The following is a 19,065-nucleotide window of genomic DNA, read 5'->3' as shown; positions in this document are numbered from 1 at the left end:
AGGTAGAATCTTATTTTCTTTTCATTAGCAAGATGTGAACAGTGATATTAAAATATTTCTTCTAATTAATTTCCTTTCAATGTGCACGAATCCGTGCACCGGGAGACTAGTTATATAATAAAATGTGTCCACATTTGGAAGATCTGCATAGCTCAGCAAGACCATGATTTTCCAAATGTCCTATGCACACAGTTACAAAATCATGCATCGGTAAAAAGGATTCATTCAAAGCGAAAAACTAACCAAAGGATTTTAATGTAAGAGTATGAAAGTTTATTATTATTGGCTTCTGATTCCACATTGCATCTAAACATGAAGAAACTAACTACCATTTGCCAAGTTTTGGTGTAGAATCAAAGAAGAATACCCACAATTACCTGGAAAAGCTATTAAAATATTGCCTTCTTTCCAAATACATATCTGTGCAGGGCCAGATTTTCTTCATATTCTTCCATCAAAACAACATATGGCCCCAGATAGAATGCAGAGGCAGATATGAGAATCCTGCTGTCTTCTATTAAGCCAGCCATTAATGAGATTTGCAAAAACAAAAAACAATGCTACTCTTGTTGCCTTTTTTGTTTCAGAAATATAGTTCCTTTTCATAAAATGTTACTTGTCTTAACACAAATCAGTTTAATAGTTGCTATTTTAAAATAAAATAATACATATCTTTAGTGATTTTTAAATCTCTACTCTTCTCTAATTTCAGATTCCTCTTTGAGTTAGTTGTGATAAACAGATGTGTCCATTCGCGCATTTATTTATTCAGGGTGATGTTAGCGTTCTTTTGCCCCAGAAATGGGGGAGCAGACAGCAAAGGGGGACGGAAGGGATGAGAAGCCACTGGTAAACATGCACACACTCATGCAGATGATGGAAAACCATTTGAACTTCTTTTGTTGCTGGTGTGTGTGTGTGGGCCGGGGCGGGGGGGGGGGGGGGGGGGGGGGTGGTTCGTGTTTCCCAAAGCTCTGTCCTAACTCTTACCCGGCATAATGATTCACTTGACAAATACTTATTTAGTAGCACCAATGTGTCTGGCATTGTCTGTCTAAGGGCCTTCACAGCATGTTGCCTTGGATGTCCCAGAGACAAGGTAAACCACCTGTGCCAGGCTTGCCCGTTTCACAGTGATTGCTGCCACCAGCTGCCCTTGCTGCTCCTTTCTCCCTCCACCCCACACCCAACCAACAGTCAAGTCCTAGAAAAGACCCTTTCACAGCTTTACATGTCCCACACTTGTCCATCCACCCTAAGTTCGGGCTTCCTTTTATCCCGCACCTACATTACAACAGCCTTCAAGTTGGCCTGCCTCCTATCTTCCCCCTTTCCTCATCAGTCCTCTACACTGTTCTACACAGCCAGCCTGCTGTTCTAGGGGCGAGGGTGGAGGGCTATCAGCTCTACTTTACAGATGAGAAAACAAGGCTCTGAAAGTGAGAGCACCTGCCCAAGTAATATTTTTAGAAGGCAGATCTGACTGGGTCACTCCCCTAGTTCAACCTCGAGGGGCCTCACCCTTAGCATAAAAGAGAAATTATTTAACAGCTTGCAAGGTCAGGGGCCTGTGCATCTGCCTTCCAGCCTCCTGTATGCTCTGTGCTCCTTTTATCTCCAGGTGTTTTTTGTTGTTGTTTTTTACACACGTTGTTCCCTCTGCCTGGGCCATTCTTTCCTCAGCAGACTCAGATTTAGATATGTCTTCCCTCAGGAAACCTCCCCTGACTCCCTGAAGCTGGGGGAGATGCCCTTTTTGTGAGTTCCCATGGCAACCACTACTCAGTCTAATGGTAGCACTTGGCACACTTTTGTTTTGTTTATATTCTCTTATCCCCACCAGTGAGGGAGGTTCACACTAGTGATACATTTAGCTTCTTCTGGCATATTCTGAATTCCATACTGGGATCACCTGACCTCCTAAATGCTTTTTTAAATTGTGCTGTAGAGTTCTATTTCATGCATCTATAGCAGTATCATACAGAATAGTTTCGCTGCCCTAAAAACTCCCTTGTGTTCATCCATCGAACACCCTCCCCAACCCCATCACACTGTGTTAATTGCTTGAGGACTTGACTCTCTCTCTCTCTCTCTCTCTCTCTCTCTCTCTCTCTCTCTCTCTCTGATTCAGAATCTATTCTATGCCAAACAGTGTCCTTAGCATGAGGCAAAATGGCTGGCATTCTTAAGACTATTCTACAAATATCTGTTAAAAGCCAGACATGGAAATGCCTTTGTTGCATCTACAGTTTAAAACTTTGTCCCTGAACAGCAATGGAACCAGCTCTAATACCCCCAGCACCACTTTCCGCAGCTTCCCTGTGTCGTCTCTCTTGGGATGACAAGTGCTTGTCTGAATGAATGGCCCTGACAGGTTTGGCTCAGTGGATAGAGCGTCGGACTGTGGACTCAAGGGTCCCGGGTTTGATTCTGGTCAAGGGCACATGCCCAGGTTGTGGCTCGATCCCCAGTGGGGGGTGTGCTGGAGGCATCTAACTACCTCATTGATGTTTCTATCTCTCTCTCCCTCTCGCTTCTTCTCTAAAATCAAATATATGTATATACTAGAGGCCCGGTGACAAAATTCATACACTCGGTGGAGGGGGTCCCTCAGCCCAGCCTGCACTCTCTCGCAGTCCAGGAGCCCTCGGGGGATGTCCAACTGACAGCTTAGGCCCACTCCCCAGCAGTCGAACCTCCTTAGCATTGCTGTGGAGGCGGGAGAGGCTCCCGCCACCACCCCTGCACTCGCCAGCCGTGAGCCCGGCTTCTGTCTGAGTGGCGCTACCCCTGTGGGAGTGCACTGAACACCAGGGGGCAGCTCCTGAGTTGAGTGTTTGCCCCCTGGTGGTCAGTGCACGTCATAGTGACCGGTCGTTCTGCTGTTCAGTCAATTTGTATATTACCCTTTTATCATATAGGATGGAATCCACAGACAGCTAAGGCTGCCAGCTCAGAGAGGGGACGACTGGAGCTGCTACCCAACACATGGGGGAGGGGTGACCCCTGTGGAAGGGAGTGACACTTGAAACACAGAGGAAAGGGCAGGGGAAGCCTTGAAAGCGTTGGCTGAGCCCCCCAAAGCCCACCCCCCCCCCATTTGAACCGACACGTGACATGGCAGTCTTAGCACTAGAAATGTATTTTCACGATGCTGTATGAGTCACAGCACAGGCTGGGCTAAGGGCTTGTTTGGAAATCTGCCTTCCCAGCGCCTACAATTTTAGGAGTTGGGAGAACTCCAGCTGTGGGTGAAGGGGAGAAGCTCTGATAGCTTGAACGGCCAGAGCCCAAACAATGGCTTTCTCTGTGCAGCTGGGCTGTGCACCTGGCGCCTGCACAGGGGCCTCTGAGCTGTTGTCCTTCCGCACACAGGGATGACCACACGGGCGGAGCTTATAAATACCCTCCAAAGGAGAAGTGAAACCACTGACCGGTTCTCCTTTTCTCTGCTTAGCTGGCTCCCAGCAGCTGGGAGCAGCTGATCCTCACTCACGTTCCCCAGTACAGTGGCTCAACCTGCTCTTATATTTCATGGTTGGGAAGCTTTTGGCAAACATCCTGTTTAGAATAAAATGGGACTCACACTGACTTTCAGGGGCTAAATTTACCAACTAGAAACTTCAAGCAAAATAAAAGAGAAAGCACAGGAAACGGTGAGGCGTCTGCGTACACCGTTCCCAGAAACGGAACATAAAAGTGTTCGTGGAGCCGGCTTTTTACCTGTACATAGAAGGTCCTGGAGCTTGTGATGATTTCAAACAGGTTGTCCCGCATTAAGAGATCCCTAGACAGAGAAAAGGGAAGTTACCAGGCAGGCTGGCACACACATCGAGGACTTGGTTTGTCCTAAGTCAAGGCACCAGTACCCTCTACCATAAAAAGGCCATTCCTCCCTCAGCCTCTGCCTCAAAAAACATTACAGGGCTTCCCCCTGGCTTCACTCCTTAGAGCAGGGGTGGGGAACATCTGGCCCGTGGGCCATATAAGACCCACGAAATCATTTGGTCTGAGCCTGCCAACGCATTAAGGGTGAATTAATTAAAAGTTTAAACAAACATAGCAAGCTACTTTTTAAGTTGATAATTCTGTATGGTACTCGAATGATGTTGCAAATATCCAAATGGCCCCTGGCAGAAAAAAGGCCCCTGCCTTAGAGGGTCTCGGGAGGTTTCAACATCTCCATGGGACCTCCCCACCACACACATGCACATCACCACTACCACCAGGTCTAACTAGATAAACCGACTGCTAATATCTACCACACCCTACCCCACCTACAGTTGTGGGTTGGTTGATTTGCTTTAGTGGCTAAGATGTACGATGTGCTCTGTGCAAAGCACTATTTAGAGTGCTTTTATTTTAGAGTCAAGTAGATTAAAATTTTATTTTATATAGATAGATACATAAATAGATCTATCTACTAATATATAAATATATAGATATAGATATATAGATATAGATATATACAGGGTCTCTCCCAAATATGTATACACACTTTGAATGATTATAAAGTCAGTGTTTATTAACATACATTTCACTTTCAAAATTAAGTGAATTATCAGCTGGTAGTGTATATAGTGAAACTTTATATCTCAAACTTAATTTGTTCCGGAAGGCTGTTCGAGAAACGATTTGTTTGAAAACCAAATCATTTTTTCTCCATTAGAAATAATGCAAATTGAATTAATCCCTTCCAGACCTCAAACAATTCTATTTTAATCTTTCTTATATACAAGTCTAATATACCGTTTAATTTATAAACACTTCTTTTCTTAAATTTACCACACTCCCCACTAGCCTGAAATGAATTTTTCATACATCACAGCCTCAGAATTGCTATCACTGGTTAACTCCTTTTCATTTATCTAATCAACAACAGTTTTCTACCTATTCAATCGCCTGTGATTGTTGGTTTGTGAGCACTTTCACACCCTTAGCAACATTAGCACTCTTGATGGCCTCTTTATGTTTTAAAATTGTGCTAATTGTGGATTTCCCCAGCAACAAAAGCATTCTCTCCTTTGTTTGCTGCCTGAGAGACCTTTTTATCATGCTGAGGTGTCAGCATGAAAGGGTTGTCAGGTTGAAAACTGAAGTTTTGGTCAACAACCAAGACATTTTTTCTGTGAACAACTTGATGAAGAACCAAATGTTCAAGAGGAAACCCAGGCTCAGAGCGGTCACATGACTTGCCCATGGTACCAGAATTAGTAAATGGCAGAGTCAGGATTTGAACACAGGTCTGACTCCAGGGTCTATGCTTTAATTACTCCACTGTTTGCCTCCCCTAAGGGTACCAAATCTCTCATTTCTGAACCCTCTTCCACCAGCTTCATTAAATTCCTGCTCTGTGCCTCATTCCACTGGGCTGAGGGGATTGGACACTAAAGAGGAGAAAAGGAAGGAGAGAGTAGACGACTTTAAGATGCTTCAAACTGGGTGCCAGTTTGGGACGAGGGATCCTGACTTCAACAAAGAAGGCAAGAAGTAGCTGATACGCACTCCGTGACAAACCTCAAACCAGGTGAAATGATTTACAATGTTAAATATATGTGTATCCAGTCACAGTGGGGGATATATAAGGAGTGAAAGGCCTAATTCCCTCTCAATAAAAAAAAAAAAACCACAACATAAAAAAGCAAAACTACATAATCTGGTGCCAGACTGTGTGCTGAATGCCGAGAGTTAGAATAATTCCAGGAAAGGACTGATCAGAGGCGGAGCTGGCTTCGTGAATGAAGACCTGAAAGAGAATGGCAGGTGCTGGGCCAGAGACATGGGCCCCGGGCAGAGGAGCGTGAGACTAAAGACCCACATGGAAGGGGAAGCGAGCCAGGGGTGAGGTGGACCTGGGGCCAAATGCGGACTCCACTTTGGGAAAAGGTATTTTAGGAATACTTTTAAAACTTGCTGAGCCTCTGTACCCTAACTGCACAATAGAGATGAGAAGACCTCCTTGATCAGGCTGGTCACCACAAAGATCAATTACAGAGGCATCTGGTACCGTGCGCATCACAGAGTGGGCACCTGAAACACATTTCACTGTGACTAGCATCGCTTGCTGAGTGTCTCAGTAGAGATGGCTCTGCACTCTCTCTCGCTAAAACACTTCAACCTTTGAAACTACGCTTGCAAACAGAATGGCATCGTGGAATCAACTACCGAGGAGGTAAACGCAAAGCAGGGAGGGAGGACTCTGCTTCTCGGGCTACCTGTTGCCTTTCCGTGCAATTCAGCAAATGTTGGTTCAGGACCCAGATGCCCGAAAGCCCCTTGACTGGGTGGGGGAGAGGACGCAGTCTCACAGGCCTGGGACCTGCAGAGGCTTGGGGACTTCTTCCCACAGTATCTCCAACCCCTTCATTCTTTTACTCAAAGTTCAGTCTGTCTCTGACAGTCAGAGATTTAAGCAAAGTACGAAGCACTCTTCGGACTGAGCTTTATCTGGGTTCTCTGAGCTCCCCAACAGGCTCACTCGGTCACATGTCCAGTCTGTACAGGCCCTCCAGGGTCAGGGACATCTCCAAGGCTCCGGTCATGCCACCTTTCCTCCGCCCACTCCTCTGGAGCCACACTTCTGGAACTCCCGTCTCCAGCTACTTTCACGAATGATAAATCGCCGCTGGGACTTCCCTGACCTGTGCTCTCAGCTCCATGTGCAGGACAGCGCGGCCTTCAGTCCTGCTTCCCTGGGTCACACAGCAGTGTTCACGCTGACCCTGCCTCGCCTTCGCTCGGAGCAGGCTGCCTGCTGCTCACAGCCTCCCTGGTGATGCCGACTCTGCTCGCCCCGTTCACGGGATGGACCGGCCACCATGCAGTCCCTAAAGACTGCAGATTCAGGGCCAACATGAGGATTTCTAGATGTCCAGACGCCCTTGGGTCTCTAAAGCTTAGTTCCAGGAGCATCTGTATTTGGTGCTGCATATGGGAGAGCCCTCACCCCGGGGCCCCAGGTCCACAAATCATCCTATGCACCATGACACTTTCCTAGCAGAAAGAGGAACACATTAAAAATGCCTCCTCTCCTGCCCAGTGGTGGTGACAGAGTTGCCATATCACCCTGTGTGAAGGGGTACCAGGGACTTGTCAAAGGCGGGGGAGGGGGTAGGGGGAGAAGAGAAAAGGCGTAAAAAATTCAGGGAGGAGGCACGGGCATAAGAGTGAGCTGCCCAGAAGTGCTGCAAAGTGAGTGAGGATGGGCACAGGCCCCTCTGAGCCCATCCTCCTGTGAGATGAGCATCTAACTACCTCTGAGAAGCATCTCAGCACCACTCTCTTCTTTGTTCCTACACGCTTTCTTTTTCTCCATCAGAAAATTATTGCACAGGCTCATCTTCTCAGGAGTGAGAGTGAAGTTATGGGCAGAGGATAAGCCAGCCCAGTGTGGCCTTACACCCACGTCAGCTAGGATGTGGTGACTCCCACCACGAGACCTCAGGCCTGAGCCCTTGTCTTGGAAGATGTGAACAGAGCCGCAGAAGGGCAGTAAGCAGAGGTTCCAGAGGGCATGTGGGGGTTCTGATCAGGAAAAAAATCAGCAGAGACAATTACCCAGATTTGACCAGACACTCATGGGTCTTGAGGACATCCTTGAGAAATATCGTGCGCAGTGGTTCTCGGTCCTGGGGGGGAGAAATGGAAAGATAGGTAAACGAGACCGTCTCCATAATGCCACAGCCCACACCAGCTAACTGACATGCCTCTCTCATTGGAGATGGTCGGCTAAAAGCAGGTTACAAGCAAGGCAAGGTCTCAAATGAATCAAGAGCGGAAAAAATCTACGAAGATGCTCTGTGGCTCTGACCACAGGACAGCTCGCTGCACAGAAGGAGGGAGGAAGTCCGGGCCACTGTAATAATGAGCACACAGGACGGATGGAGACAAGATGGAGGCATCTCGGGAGTCCGTGCGTGTGCCCACATCTCTGTGTGCACACCCATGCACGTGTGTGTGCGTGCGTGCACACACACACACACACACGGGGTTACCAGGTTCCTCTTCCCTTCATGACCTCTCAGAAGGCCCAGAGAAACTACAAACCTGCTCACACTTGAAGTAGCAGATGCTGAAGTCATCAAGCGCAAAGAAGCGACGTTTCCAGCTCTTCCGCTGAAATGCAGAGTAAAGAGCAGACATTAGAAAGGGTCCCAGCTTCTGCAGGGGGTTCTAGTGCTAAGCTCCCAGGACGTGGCCCAGGGAAGCCCGGCTCCCATCAGGGCAAGGCCTCTGACTTGTGGGTGAATGTTTGGTCCCAAGCCCCTCGGGGTTTGGGCGGAGGCACAGAGGACTCTCCCCGTCTACACCCACACCCGCCGACTCAAGGAGTCACCAGAACCCACTCCAGCCCCGGCGCTGACACTCACCACATTCCCTTGCTTCACGCAGTAGCCGCTCTTGATGAAGGGGTGGCCAGTGGGTACCCGGCAGCCCGTCGTGGGAATGTAACTCTGAGACCGTCGAAGGATGGCGTGGGACCCTGGCTCACCCCCTTCCTGCCCGTCCCCACCATTCTACAAGAAAACAGTGTCCGGTTAGCACCTGCCCCTCCATCCTTAGGCAGCTCACCACCACCCCCAGCTCCCTCTGGCCAAGTCACCTCTGGCCTCTTTGCCCACGATGAGGGTCAACGAACTAAACAAGAAAATAAAGATTTCCTTTGCTCCCATCAGGCACTGTATCAAGTGCCTTCGCGGAATATCGCTTAGGGAGGGTGGGCAGGCCCAGGAGAGAGGGAAGGGCAGAGAGAGCAAATCAGAGGAGCCAGGAAGCCTTGCGGGCCTTCCTCAGCCCCATGCCTCAGAGGGTTTACAGGTGCTCGTCCCAAACCGTGCCAGCCACACAGCGTCAAGCTTCAGTGGCCTCAGTCTCTGCACTGCCGTTCCTTACACCCATGTGGCTCTGCCTCGCCCCATCCACCCTGTCCTCAGTGTAGTCCTCTGTGCACACTGGCACACAGGGCACTACACACCCCCACGACCCCTGGCAGCCCAGGCCCAGCACCTGGTTGATGGGCGTGTGGACCACCACCCCTCCGATGATCTCTGTCTTGTAGGCCACCTGCGGCTTCTTCTCCAGGGCCGGAGGAGCTGCTAGGCTTTTGAGCACTTCCGTCGTCAGAGGCAGGTTCCCAACTTTGGGTACCTGGGAAGAATGAGGGCATTGCGGTCAACAGCGAACAGAGGCTTAGGAAAAGCAGGGAGTCAAAAGCAGGACGGAGAGGGGTGGGAAAAGCTAATGTACTAAATTATAGCAAGACACTCCTCCCCTCCCCAGGCCTTCCACTGATCCAGAGCTGAATATGAAGAACTCTGCCAGCAACCTCACACACACACACACACACACACACAGTTGCTCAACAAATGTACTGAGCACCTACTGTGAGCCAGCCCTTCCCTGGGGAGAGACTAAAGATAAAATAGCAAATTTAGACACAAGTCCTGCTCTCATGGCACATGTGCTAATAGGGGAGACGGACAACAACTGCATAGCAAAATAACTACAAATCAGAATAACTGCAAATCTTGGCAAGTGCCATGAAAAAAATACACAGGAGCTGAGCTAGACAGCAGCAGGGGAACTGCTAGAAATAGAGTGGTCAGCGGGGGTCTCCAGAGGAAGGGATGTGCAAACAGTCACCTGGAGGGGGAGAAGGAACCAGAAATATGAAGACAGAAGAAAGCATGCCAGGGGCATAGGTAACACACATGTGGTATATGATACAGAATTAAGGAGCATGAGCTTTGCAGCCAACAGGCCAGGGTATAAGCCCTGATCTGTCACTAACTGACCCAGCGACCTTCAGCAAGTCACTGAATCTCTCTGGACCTACACGGTCCCCTGTGTGAAATGGGAAGCGAAATCACATTTATGTCGTAGAGTTGCTGTGGTTATCAAATGACAGCACAAATACACTTAAAAACTTTAGAAACACAAATAACAGCACAAAAGTATTACAAATTATTTTAATTAACATTTCACAAATGGTGCTAACATGTACAAACTCGGCCCTTTCTGAAGCGTGAGCTATGTCTGTCCCTCGCCACGGCTGATCAAGCAATGACAGCATGTTCATGGTTACTTTGAGACCACAGGCCACATATTGCAAACTGGCCCGAAGGCAGACGTTGCCCAAACTGTGTTTGGTTTGCCCTACACAGTACATGTTTCAATCTACATTTAAAACTTGGGATACTGCCCGGCCAGCATAGCTCAGTGGTTGAGCGTCGACCTATGAACCAGGAGGTCTCGGTTCGATTCCTGGTCAGGGCATATGCCCTGGTTGTGGGCTCGATCCCCAGTGTGGGGTGTGCAGGAGGCAGCCGATCAATGATTCTCTCTCATCATTAATGTTTCTCTCTCTCTCTCCCTTCCTCTCTGAAATCAATAAAAATATATTTAAATCATAAAAAAACAAACAGAAATTCTTATTAAAAAAAAATTGGGATACTGCACATAAAAATCCAGATTTCCAGCCCCATCGCAGCTCACTCGTTAGAGGGGCAGTACATTCGTCAGTTTGCCACTCTCCCTGCCGTCCCCCCACCCAAAGCCACGTGGAACTTATCTAGACTTAGGTTGTTTTTCATCCTCCCTGCCCACTTCCTCCCTGTCACTTATAAAAGAGTTTGCAAACTCTGAAAAAATATTTCATTTGTAAGAGACAAAGAGAGGCCCAGAATACTCAAGTCATTTGGCCAAAGCCATGACTAATAATTAACCAGAGAGCAGACCCTGACTCCCAGCTGGTGTGGCGTCCACAGCATCACAGAGCCTCTCATTCACGGGAACTCAGCGCCCTGTGCGGCTCTGCCAGGAAAGGAACTGCAGGCCGGGTGAGAAAAGCTAACATCCTCTTCCTCTTCTTCCACAGCCTAGGGAGTCAGAAAGACCTAAGACGCTACCAGTGGTTCTCAACCTTCCTAATGCCGCGACCCTTTAATACAGGTCCTCATGTTGTGGTGACCCCCAACCATAAAATTATTTTCGTTGCTACTTCATCACTGTAATTTTGCTACTGTTATGAATCGTAATGTAAATATCTGATATGCAGGATGTATTTTCATTGTTCGCGACCCACAGGTTGAGAACCGCTGCGACCCTTCAAGAGCTCTCAGCATAGGGGGACCAAGGGCCACTCCATGTGGTGTCCTCTCAAAGGAGGAAGACCACTGTGATTACACTGGGGCCCCAGAAAGACGAGACCCCTCTTTTGTGCCTGCAAACTCCGCTTACTTAGGCCAGGGTGACCTCTGCCTGCCACCTCGCCAGACTGGGCCACAAACCTACCACGTCGTTTCCTCTGGCTGGTGAGAGAGAACAGCCTTCCCATTGCTTTGGGCCAACATTCAATGCCAAGCAATGAGCTAAACTCTTTCTGCATTCTCCCTAATCTCGAGCAGTCCTATCTAGTAGGCATCAGTGTCATTATTTCCTCCTTTGTATAGATGAGGTAAACAAAAGCTCATTAAAATGAAGTAATTTGCTCGAGGACTGCCTGACTCCCCAGCGCTAAATACACCTACCTACCTATTTACCTACCTACCGCCCTTTCTAATTTTCTCCAGAGTTTTGCTATTGTGCGATAAAATTCCTTAGGAATGCTGAGAATTGCTGGGGTGTTTAGCGATATAATCACCATAGAACAGCAGAAATTCTCCCCAAATGACCCATATGAATTCCTGAAACGCAGCAAAGAAACAAGGACATAGGCTTTGAGCTCACAGTGGCCAGGAAAAGCCTCATAGAAGCTCGGCTGTTGTGTTGCCTCTCAGAATCTTGTCATCCACCCAGAGAACGGCTGGTAGTCAGTGCACATGCCCCTGCAGCGTGTGCTGCTTCCGACCAGACTTTCCAAAACCGTTACTCTCCTGAAGATTTTGACTCAGTCTGTGAAGGACAAATTCAACAAAAACTACGCTCTGAGCTTGAAAACAAGGTCATCCTTTTGGTCTGTCCGTGGCCCAGTGGCCAATTTATTTTTTAAATATATTTTATTGATTTTTTACAGAGAGGAGGGGAGAGGGATAGAGTGTTAGAAACATCGATGAGAGAGAAACATCGATCAGCTGCCTCCTGCACACTCCCCACTGGGTAGGTGCCTGCAACCAAGGTACATGCCCCTGACTGGAAGCGAACCTGGGACCCTTCAGTCCGCAGGCCGACGCTCTATCCACTGAGCCAAACCCGTCAGGGCCCCAGCGGCCAATTTAAAGGTGTGCCCTCTGCCATCCACCTGCGGCGTGTTCTCTGAGGCTGCAGATCCACATGGCTCTCATGCACACTGTGTCATGAGACTTGCAAGGACTCATCTTTCTTCTCACCGGGCTCAGCTAGACTGCTTCGAGGGACAATCCAATGGGGGGTGGGGGTGGGGAACTGTGCTTCACTTCGTATAAATGAAGTAAACAAACCTCGTTAAAACGAAGAAATTTGCCCGAGGACTGCCTGACTTGCACAGCTCAATTTTCAACCCTTTATAGAAATGTAGCGAGTTCAATAACGTCCCCCCATAACCTCAGAATGTGACCTTGTTTAGAAATAGGGTCTCTGCACGTGGAATTACATTAAGATGAGGTCATATGGTTCAGGGTGGGCCCTAACTTCTATGACTGATGTTCTTATAAGAACAGGGGAGGTCACACAGACACACAGCCATACAATGATGGAGGCAGAAACGGAATGACGCAGCTACAAGGCAGGACACCAAGGGCTGCCGGGAGCCACCAGATGCTGGAAGAGGCAAGGACTCTCCCCTAGAGCCTTCAGAGGGAGCACAGCCCTGCTAACACCTTGACTTTGGACTTTCAGCCTCCAGAACTGGGAGAGAATACATTTCGGTTGTTGTAAGCCACTCAGTTTGTTACAGTGGCCACAGAAAAAAATAGCGAAATACTAATACTCTGAGAGAGCCCAATTCTTTAAATACCACATGGTGACTGTTTTCTTCAATCATAAGGACTTAATGACCTTAGCCTAATATGAACAATGATCTGTGGGCAGAAGCACTGGATCTATCCTGGCTCCAGAACCTTAGGCAACCCTCTTTGATCTCTAGGCACTTCCACGTCCTCCTTTATAAGTGGGATAATAACACTTGCCCTTCCTATTTAAGGTTTTTACAAGGCAAGAATGAAACCATGTTGGTAAAAGTGGTGAGTAAGCTAACCTATTTTAACACTGCTGCTCGTTTTTAACATTTTTATAAATCCCTAGGTCCTGGGAGCCAGAGGGCCCTGGGGTTTGAATCCCAGCTTTACCACTTACTAACTTCTAGACTTTGGGCAAAAGCCTGATTTCCATTTTCCTTATAGGAAAAAAATGACAATAAAACCACCTCTTTCACAAGAGTGACGTGAGGGGTGACCATATGGCACGTGCGAAGGGTTAGCTCAATACACTTTCATCTCTGCAACCCCCCAAGTGCCCGATGCCTCACTTTGCACGTAAGGTGCCTTAAAATAAATATGTATGTCACCCATAAGGTGCCCCAGCCCCACATCTACCCCTCATCCTAACCTCCCTAAGGAAGGACACACAATAGAAGATGATGCAGAAGTGGAGAAAGGAGTAAACACTTCCAGAACATGAAAAGATCAGGAGGACGTAGAGTACCCATCCTCTTCCTTCTCTCCCACATGATCTTTGGAGGAAGAGTAAAGAAATGTACTAACGGAACAAGGAAAGTGAGGGGGTCCTGGAGACCGTGGAGACCCCGAAAAAGGACCGACATGGACTTCCAGCCTCTGGGCGCCACCTTGCTCTTCCCACTCCCGGGACCTGTAACTCCTGCTCCATGAGACCAGAAAAGAGCAGAGGTCCAAGCTGCTTAGAGCCACTCTGTGCTCCAGGCACGAAAGAGAGGGGAAGAGGTTCTCTGTTGCCTCGCACTGGGTAGCCCTGTTCACCCGGCGGGAGCAGAGGAGGAAACCCAGGAGGACACGCTGAACGAGGATAAAGCACCAGACAGTGAAAGAAACCCAAACTGTGGGAGACGCAGAAGGTGAAGACCCCAGCATGAGTGAAGAACACCTCTGCCTAACAGCACTCAAGAGCCACGTACACAGCACACGGGTGAGCAGACACATGGGTTAGCAGCAATCCCCCCCTCCCCTTTTGCTCTCTTTGCACGGGTTTACCAAAGTTCATCAGAATAGCAAACTTAACAAGCAAAACTGCTTCAGTGACTGAACTGTACTCTGGGGGTCCAACATCACAAGTGCTGGACAGGTTTAGTTTCTTCTGTTAACTTATTCACGGGAGCCCTGATGAATCTGGAGAAAGATCTGCCCAGCACATAATGGTTATTATTGGGAGTCACTGGAATGCAAGCATTTCCGACTGCAGGATACAGAGAATCAAACTTTTCAGCATACAAACCATGTTTATTATGCCACAAGTCTGTCTAGATTGGTTAAAGGTCTAGTTTTTTTCCCCCCAAAACATACAGTTTTCCATCTCCTCCTTCCAACCCTGCTCCCTTTCTTTTTCTAAAGGAGAAGAAAGGAGTTCTTTATTCATCAAGTCAAGTACTGGTTGGCCAGTCAGTGCACGAGTTCAGTGATGTTTTCAAACTAAATGCTTTTGGCAGGACGGATTGGTGGATGGCCTCGCGGGATTCCCCCAGGCCACCTCTTAAAGTAAGAAGTGTATTCCCTCAAGTCAGGACAAAGTTCCGACTTCCCTCCTCATACGCTTTCCCCTTCCCTCTATTTCTCACGGTCAGCAGTACATTTTCCAATCCCACCACCTTCTGAATCAGCATTACCCCAAACACAACTGATCAGGAGCCCTTCCAGGAAGCACACAGCAGATGCTCCATCAACTTCCCCTTGAACTTGATTCAAACCCAGACTCTGTGCAACTTGTGGTCAGCCAAGGTGTAAGAAGAGGTAGGGGAACTGGGTCTAGAACGAGCTTCTGGGAAAGCCCCTGCTGCCACTGGAATTGTTCCCCACCCAAACAGGCCACGTGCCGGGAAGAAGCAGGGACCCCTGCAGAAAGGAGAAGCAATCATACGTACAGTGATTTTGCTGGCTTGGTTCAGAGCTTCAACCCAGTCCTTCAGATCTTTCTGGTCATTGGCTTGAAGAAAATACCTCTGAGAGAGGGCATTGATGACTGCAGAAGTCGTGGGGAAGAAGGGAGGAAAAATCCAGGTCAGAACACATGCAACACAAAGACTCCATGAAACTAACATGCTTGAAGTAGCAGGGTGGAGGGTCCCCACAAAACAGAGGAAGGCTTTCCCCATGTGGGAAGGCACCTGTATGAGTATTTGGGAAACAGCAGGCTGCAATGCTCTCTCTTTAAAAGTGTGGATTATCACCCAGCCAGTGTGGCTCAGTGGTTGAGCACCAACCCATGAACCAGGAGGTCGTGGTTTCCTTCCCGGTCAGGGCACATGCCGGGGTTGCAGGCTTAGTCCCCAGTAGGGGCTGTGCAGGAGGCAGCTGATTGATGGTTCTATCTCATCAGTGATGTTTCTATCTCTCTCACCCCCTCTTCCCTCTCTCTGAAATCATTGAAAACATTTTTTTTTAAGTGTGGATTACTCCCCTGGCCACAAGAAGGACACCTGACATTAACAACCACCTTAACATGCTGTTGTGCAGTGATGCGGCTGCTAGTCTGCCATCAAGACACACGCTTGAACTGCTTTTTAGAGGTGCCAACAGATTTACATTCATGATGATACACTTATACTTTTGGCCACAGAGCCCCTGTTTCCACTGGCACAACTTGCCTGGGTTAGGAGTATTGTCTGTGGTTGGAAAAGGGAATAAAGCTTGCCTGAAATCAAATCATCAAATCTGTGACCTTGACCTCATTTTCAACCTGTTCTTCCCTCTGAGCCCTCCACTAGGGTCAACAATTTACTTCTGCGTTCATAATTTTTTTTAAATAGATCTACTGTGACCACCACATTGAAGAGAGTCATTTTCAAGCTTAGTCATGATATTGAAAAATACTGGAAGAATGAGAGCACCAAAGATGCTTGAACCACCCTTTAGTTGGGAGAGAGGACAACTCAAGGGACCACTTTATTCTCCTAGCATTAAAAAGCCTGAACTATTTAAGAGGTGAGAATCATGGGACACAGAATTCATTAGCTCATTCATTCATTCAGCACCTACTATGAGCCCAAACCACTCTAAATGCTGAGGATACAGCAATCACAAAGCAAAGGAATAACCCTCCTTCATGAGCTTACATTCAGAATCACGCTAGGTATATGACAGAATATCTGCTAGCTCAGAAACTATCTGTTAGCATTTGCTTGTAGCACTTAGTACAGTACTGAGAACATAATGGGCGCCAAATAAATACTGATGATTCAATGACTTGAGGCACCAATGGATTGGCTCTGCTTCTTGTGTCACCCCAACACTGTGACTCTTTGGGCAATACTGAGTGAGACCCTCAACAGAATACTCCTTCTTTTCTATCATCCTCCCAACTTTCCGAAGTCTCCACCTTCCCTGGGCACACCACTACTGAGCTCTGAATTGAGGGTTCCTAGAAACTTCCAGTAGATACCTTGCACCCCGCCCTGTGGAGCCAGGAAAACTTGCAATGCCACTGACCATGTGTTTTAGGTGACTGATAACTTTGTGGTGAGACGCAGGAAAGCAGTATACTTGAGAGCCAGGAAACACTGCTGTGACCTAAGTCACTCACACACACAGGGTGTAAGTCAAAGTGATCACCAGACCATTTCCATGCCAAAGAGGGAAGTTGCTACAGGAGTGTTCAAAAAACCCATCTTCTGGCTCAGTACTTACCAAAGCAAAATGGAGTCTTTGGTTTCTGCTTTGGGGTGGCTATGCTCACCTACATCAAATAAAAAAATAAAAGAAATATAACTATGTTTCCAATAATGTTTATAAAGCATTTTCCCCCCAATTTCCTGCTGAAACTTTTCTTACCAAAAAAAAAAATGTGCATATAAATTTGCGAACACTTTAAAAATAATAATTACGTGGAAACCCTGTACTCACCATCCAGATTAAGAAATAGGACATTATCAGCCCCAGTTCTCAGAAGTCCTTTATGTGCCTCTCCCTGATAGAGTTCTATTCCCACCACTCAGAGATAACCACTATCTTGATGTCTGTGTTCATCTTTATCTTTGCAAAAACACTTTTAATAGCCATTGACTCCTGACAAAATTCTCTTTGGACCACAAAACCTATACTGGCCCCACTCACACTAGCAAGATTCTACTCCGCTCTCAACCACCAGGCCCCCTGCCTGAACGGTTCTCCAAATTGAAGGTGGTATTGCCACAACTACATGGATTTCAATTAGAGCTCCCAGAAAGATGAGGCAGCTGGTCACTCACTGCATTTGGACACACTGATAGATTTCCTCTCTCTCTACCCCGACTGCTTAACCATGAAAGCACACACTTCTACATATCCCAACAGGGGTCAATGGAATCAAAGAGCATTAACTATGTATTTAAGAAAAGGGCATAAGAAAGCAGAAATATTTCTATACCTCCTGTTGTTTGATTTCATCTTGCTTTTTCAATCCTACCCCTGGCATGTACATTCCTGCGCTTGTGCCTATGGGAGCCCACCTCACTGAGTTTCAAATACATAAAACGAGTAAAGGAAAGCAGCTCATATCCCATCCGATGCCCACAAAGATTAGGTGACTACCCTTGATGGAGGACGGACCTCCCTGAAGCAGGCCTCCACCACTGAACCTGCGTTTTCTAAGGGGCCAGCCACCTTCCCCCAGGGACTATTCCCATGTTGTCATAATCCTCCTGTAGACACCATTGCTTCATCTCCTTTCCAGCTAAGGACATTCGCCTACTTGTTCACACAGAGGGGCTCCAGGAGTGGTTCTTGCTTTAACAGGAGGCATGAAGCCAGAAGCTAAAGAAAAATCTCAAGTCAAAATTAAGGTCTCACAGTTGCTAAGGGTCAGATAATGACTGATTCACCCCTCAGTCTGGATTCTCGCTGTTGGCTCTAAGTTCTTTCTATAAACCTGTCCAGATTCCTTAACAACCGAAATTAATCCTGCCCCAAATACTTAATATGGGAACCGAAGTAGCAGCCTATCAAAGGAAAGACAGCCTGAGCTCTGGTGCCAGAGGACCACGGCTCAAATCCCAGGTGTCCCAGTGGTATGACCCCCATATTTCCTGTTCCATCAAATAGGTATAATAACATCACGTTCTCACAGGCTATTGTGAGGATTAAATGTGATAGTGCAGGTGAAGCACTTACCTCATCCTGTCATATAGAAGCTGCTAGATAAAGGCGACACCATTGCTTTTGATACCTCATTTCCTTAAAAATCCCATTCTACATTATCAATACACCCAGTGCCATGATTGGCAGGCACTTTAGCAAAATGCTGAGGGCCTACAAAAATGTATGAGACCTGAAAAAAATGCCTGGCCTCCAACATACAAAATGAATATGTCATACTCAACTTCAATAAATATTCCATTAAATGTCGGTATAACACCACATCAACCTCAGTGACAGGTATTTAATTAAATGTCTACAAGATGTTACATTAAGTCCACTTCATTAATGTTTCATTTAAACATCCACAAACATTTCATTGTATTCAAAATACTTAGTTTTGATTTTCTTAGTTCACAGGAATACTTGGGTGCGTAAGATGATTGCCAAGAAATCAGAGCCAATCAAAAATTAGATGAGTTACTCATAGCCAAATCATTCCAAAAGATGGTTAAAATCCTTTCAAATATTTTACAGCCCAACAATTATATTTAATGAGAAATATAGGTGTGTTCTGATATGTGTACCATGATGTGAAGTGGAGGCCATAGGAACTAAGAAAGTCTTTAAATAGACCTGAAAAACATGAAGATTTAAGCAAAGGTGAACCCACATGTCCTGAGTTCAGACACCGACTACTCAAATTCAGGCATGCCTTCCCCACTCCCAGGAACCGTGCACTGGGGCTCCTGACGACACAGTCCTGGCCTCCGTGCCGTTTTGTGTTCCTGGGTCTGAGACCCCAGAATTCAATCTGAACCATAGGGTGTGCCTTTATCCTGCTTGTGCCTGA

At 47.2% G+C, this 19,065-nt stretch overlaps 1 protein-coding gene across 3 annotated transcripts in view; it reads right to left on the bottom strand.

Annotated features, from left to right (window-relative positions):
* PLEKHA2 (pleckstrin homology domain containing A2) overlaps nucleotides 1–19,065 on the bottom strand; it is a 72,348-nt gene that overhangs the window by 9,608 nt on the left and 43,675 nt on the right. For all 3 annotated transcript variants that reach the window (XM_070408438.1, XM_070408436.1, XM_070408437.1), the window contains exons 4-10: nucleotides 16,788–16,836; nucleotides 15,026–15,123; nucleotides 9,007–9,147; nucleotides 8,370–8,516; nucleotides 8,047–8,115; nucleotides 7,558–7,628; nucleotides 3,724–3,787 (exon numbers count right to left, since the gene is read on the bottom strand). In XM_070408438.1, coding sequence (XP_070264539.1) covers nucleotides 3,724–3,787; nucleotides 7,558–7,628; nucleotides 8,047–8,115; nucleotides 8,370–8,516; nucleotides 9,007–9,147; nucleotides 15,026–15,123; nucleotides 16,788–16,836 — 639 coding nt within the window. The remainder of the gene's footprint in view (nucleotides 1–3,723; nucleotides 3,788–7,557; nucleotides 7,629–8,046; nucleotides 8,116–8,369; nucleotides 8,517–9,006; nucleotides 9,148–15,025; nucleotides 15,124–16,787; nucleotides 16,837–19,065) is intronic.

The sequence above is a fragment of the Myotis yumanensis genome, unplaced genomic scaffold (assembly GCF_028538775.1).
Source record: "Myotis yumanensis isolate MYYU_CA2020_CCGP unplaced genomic scaffold, mMyoYum1.0.hap1 SCAF_3, whole genome shotgun sequence".
In the NCBI taxonomy this organism is placed as follows: Eukaryota; Metazoa; Chordata; class Mammalia; order Chiroptera; family Vespertilionidae; genus Myotis; species Myotis yumanensis.
This window is presented reverse-complemented; position numbering and strand designations above follow the sequence as displayed.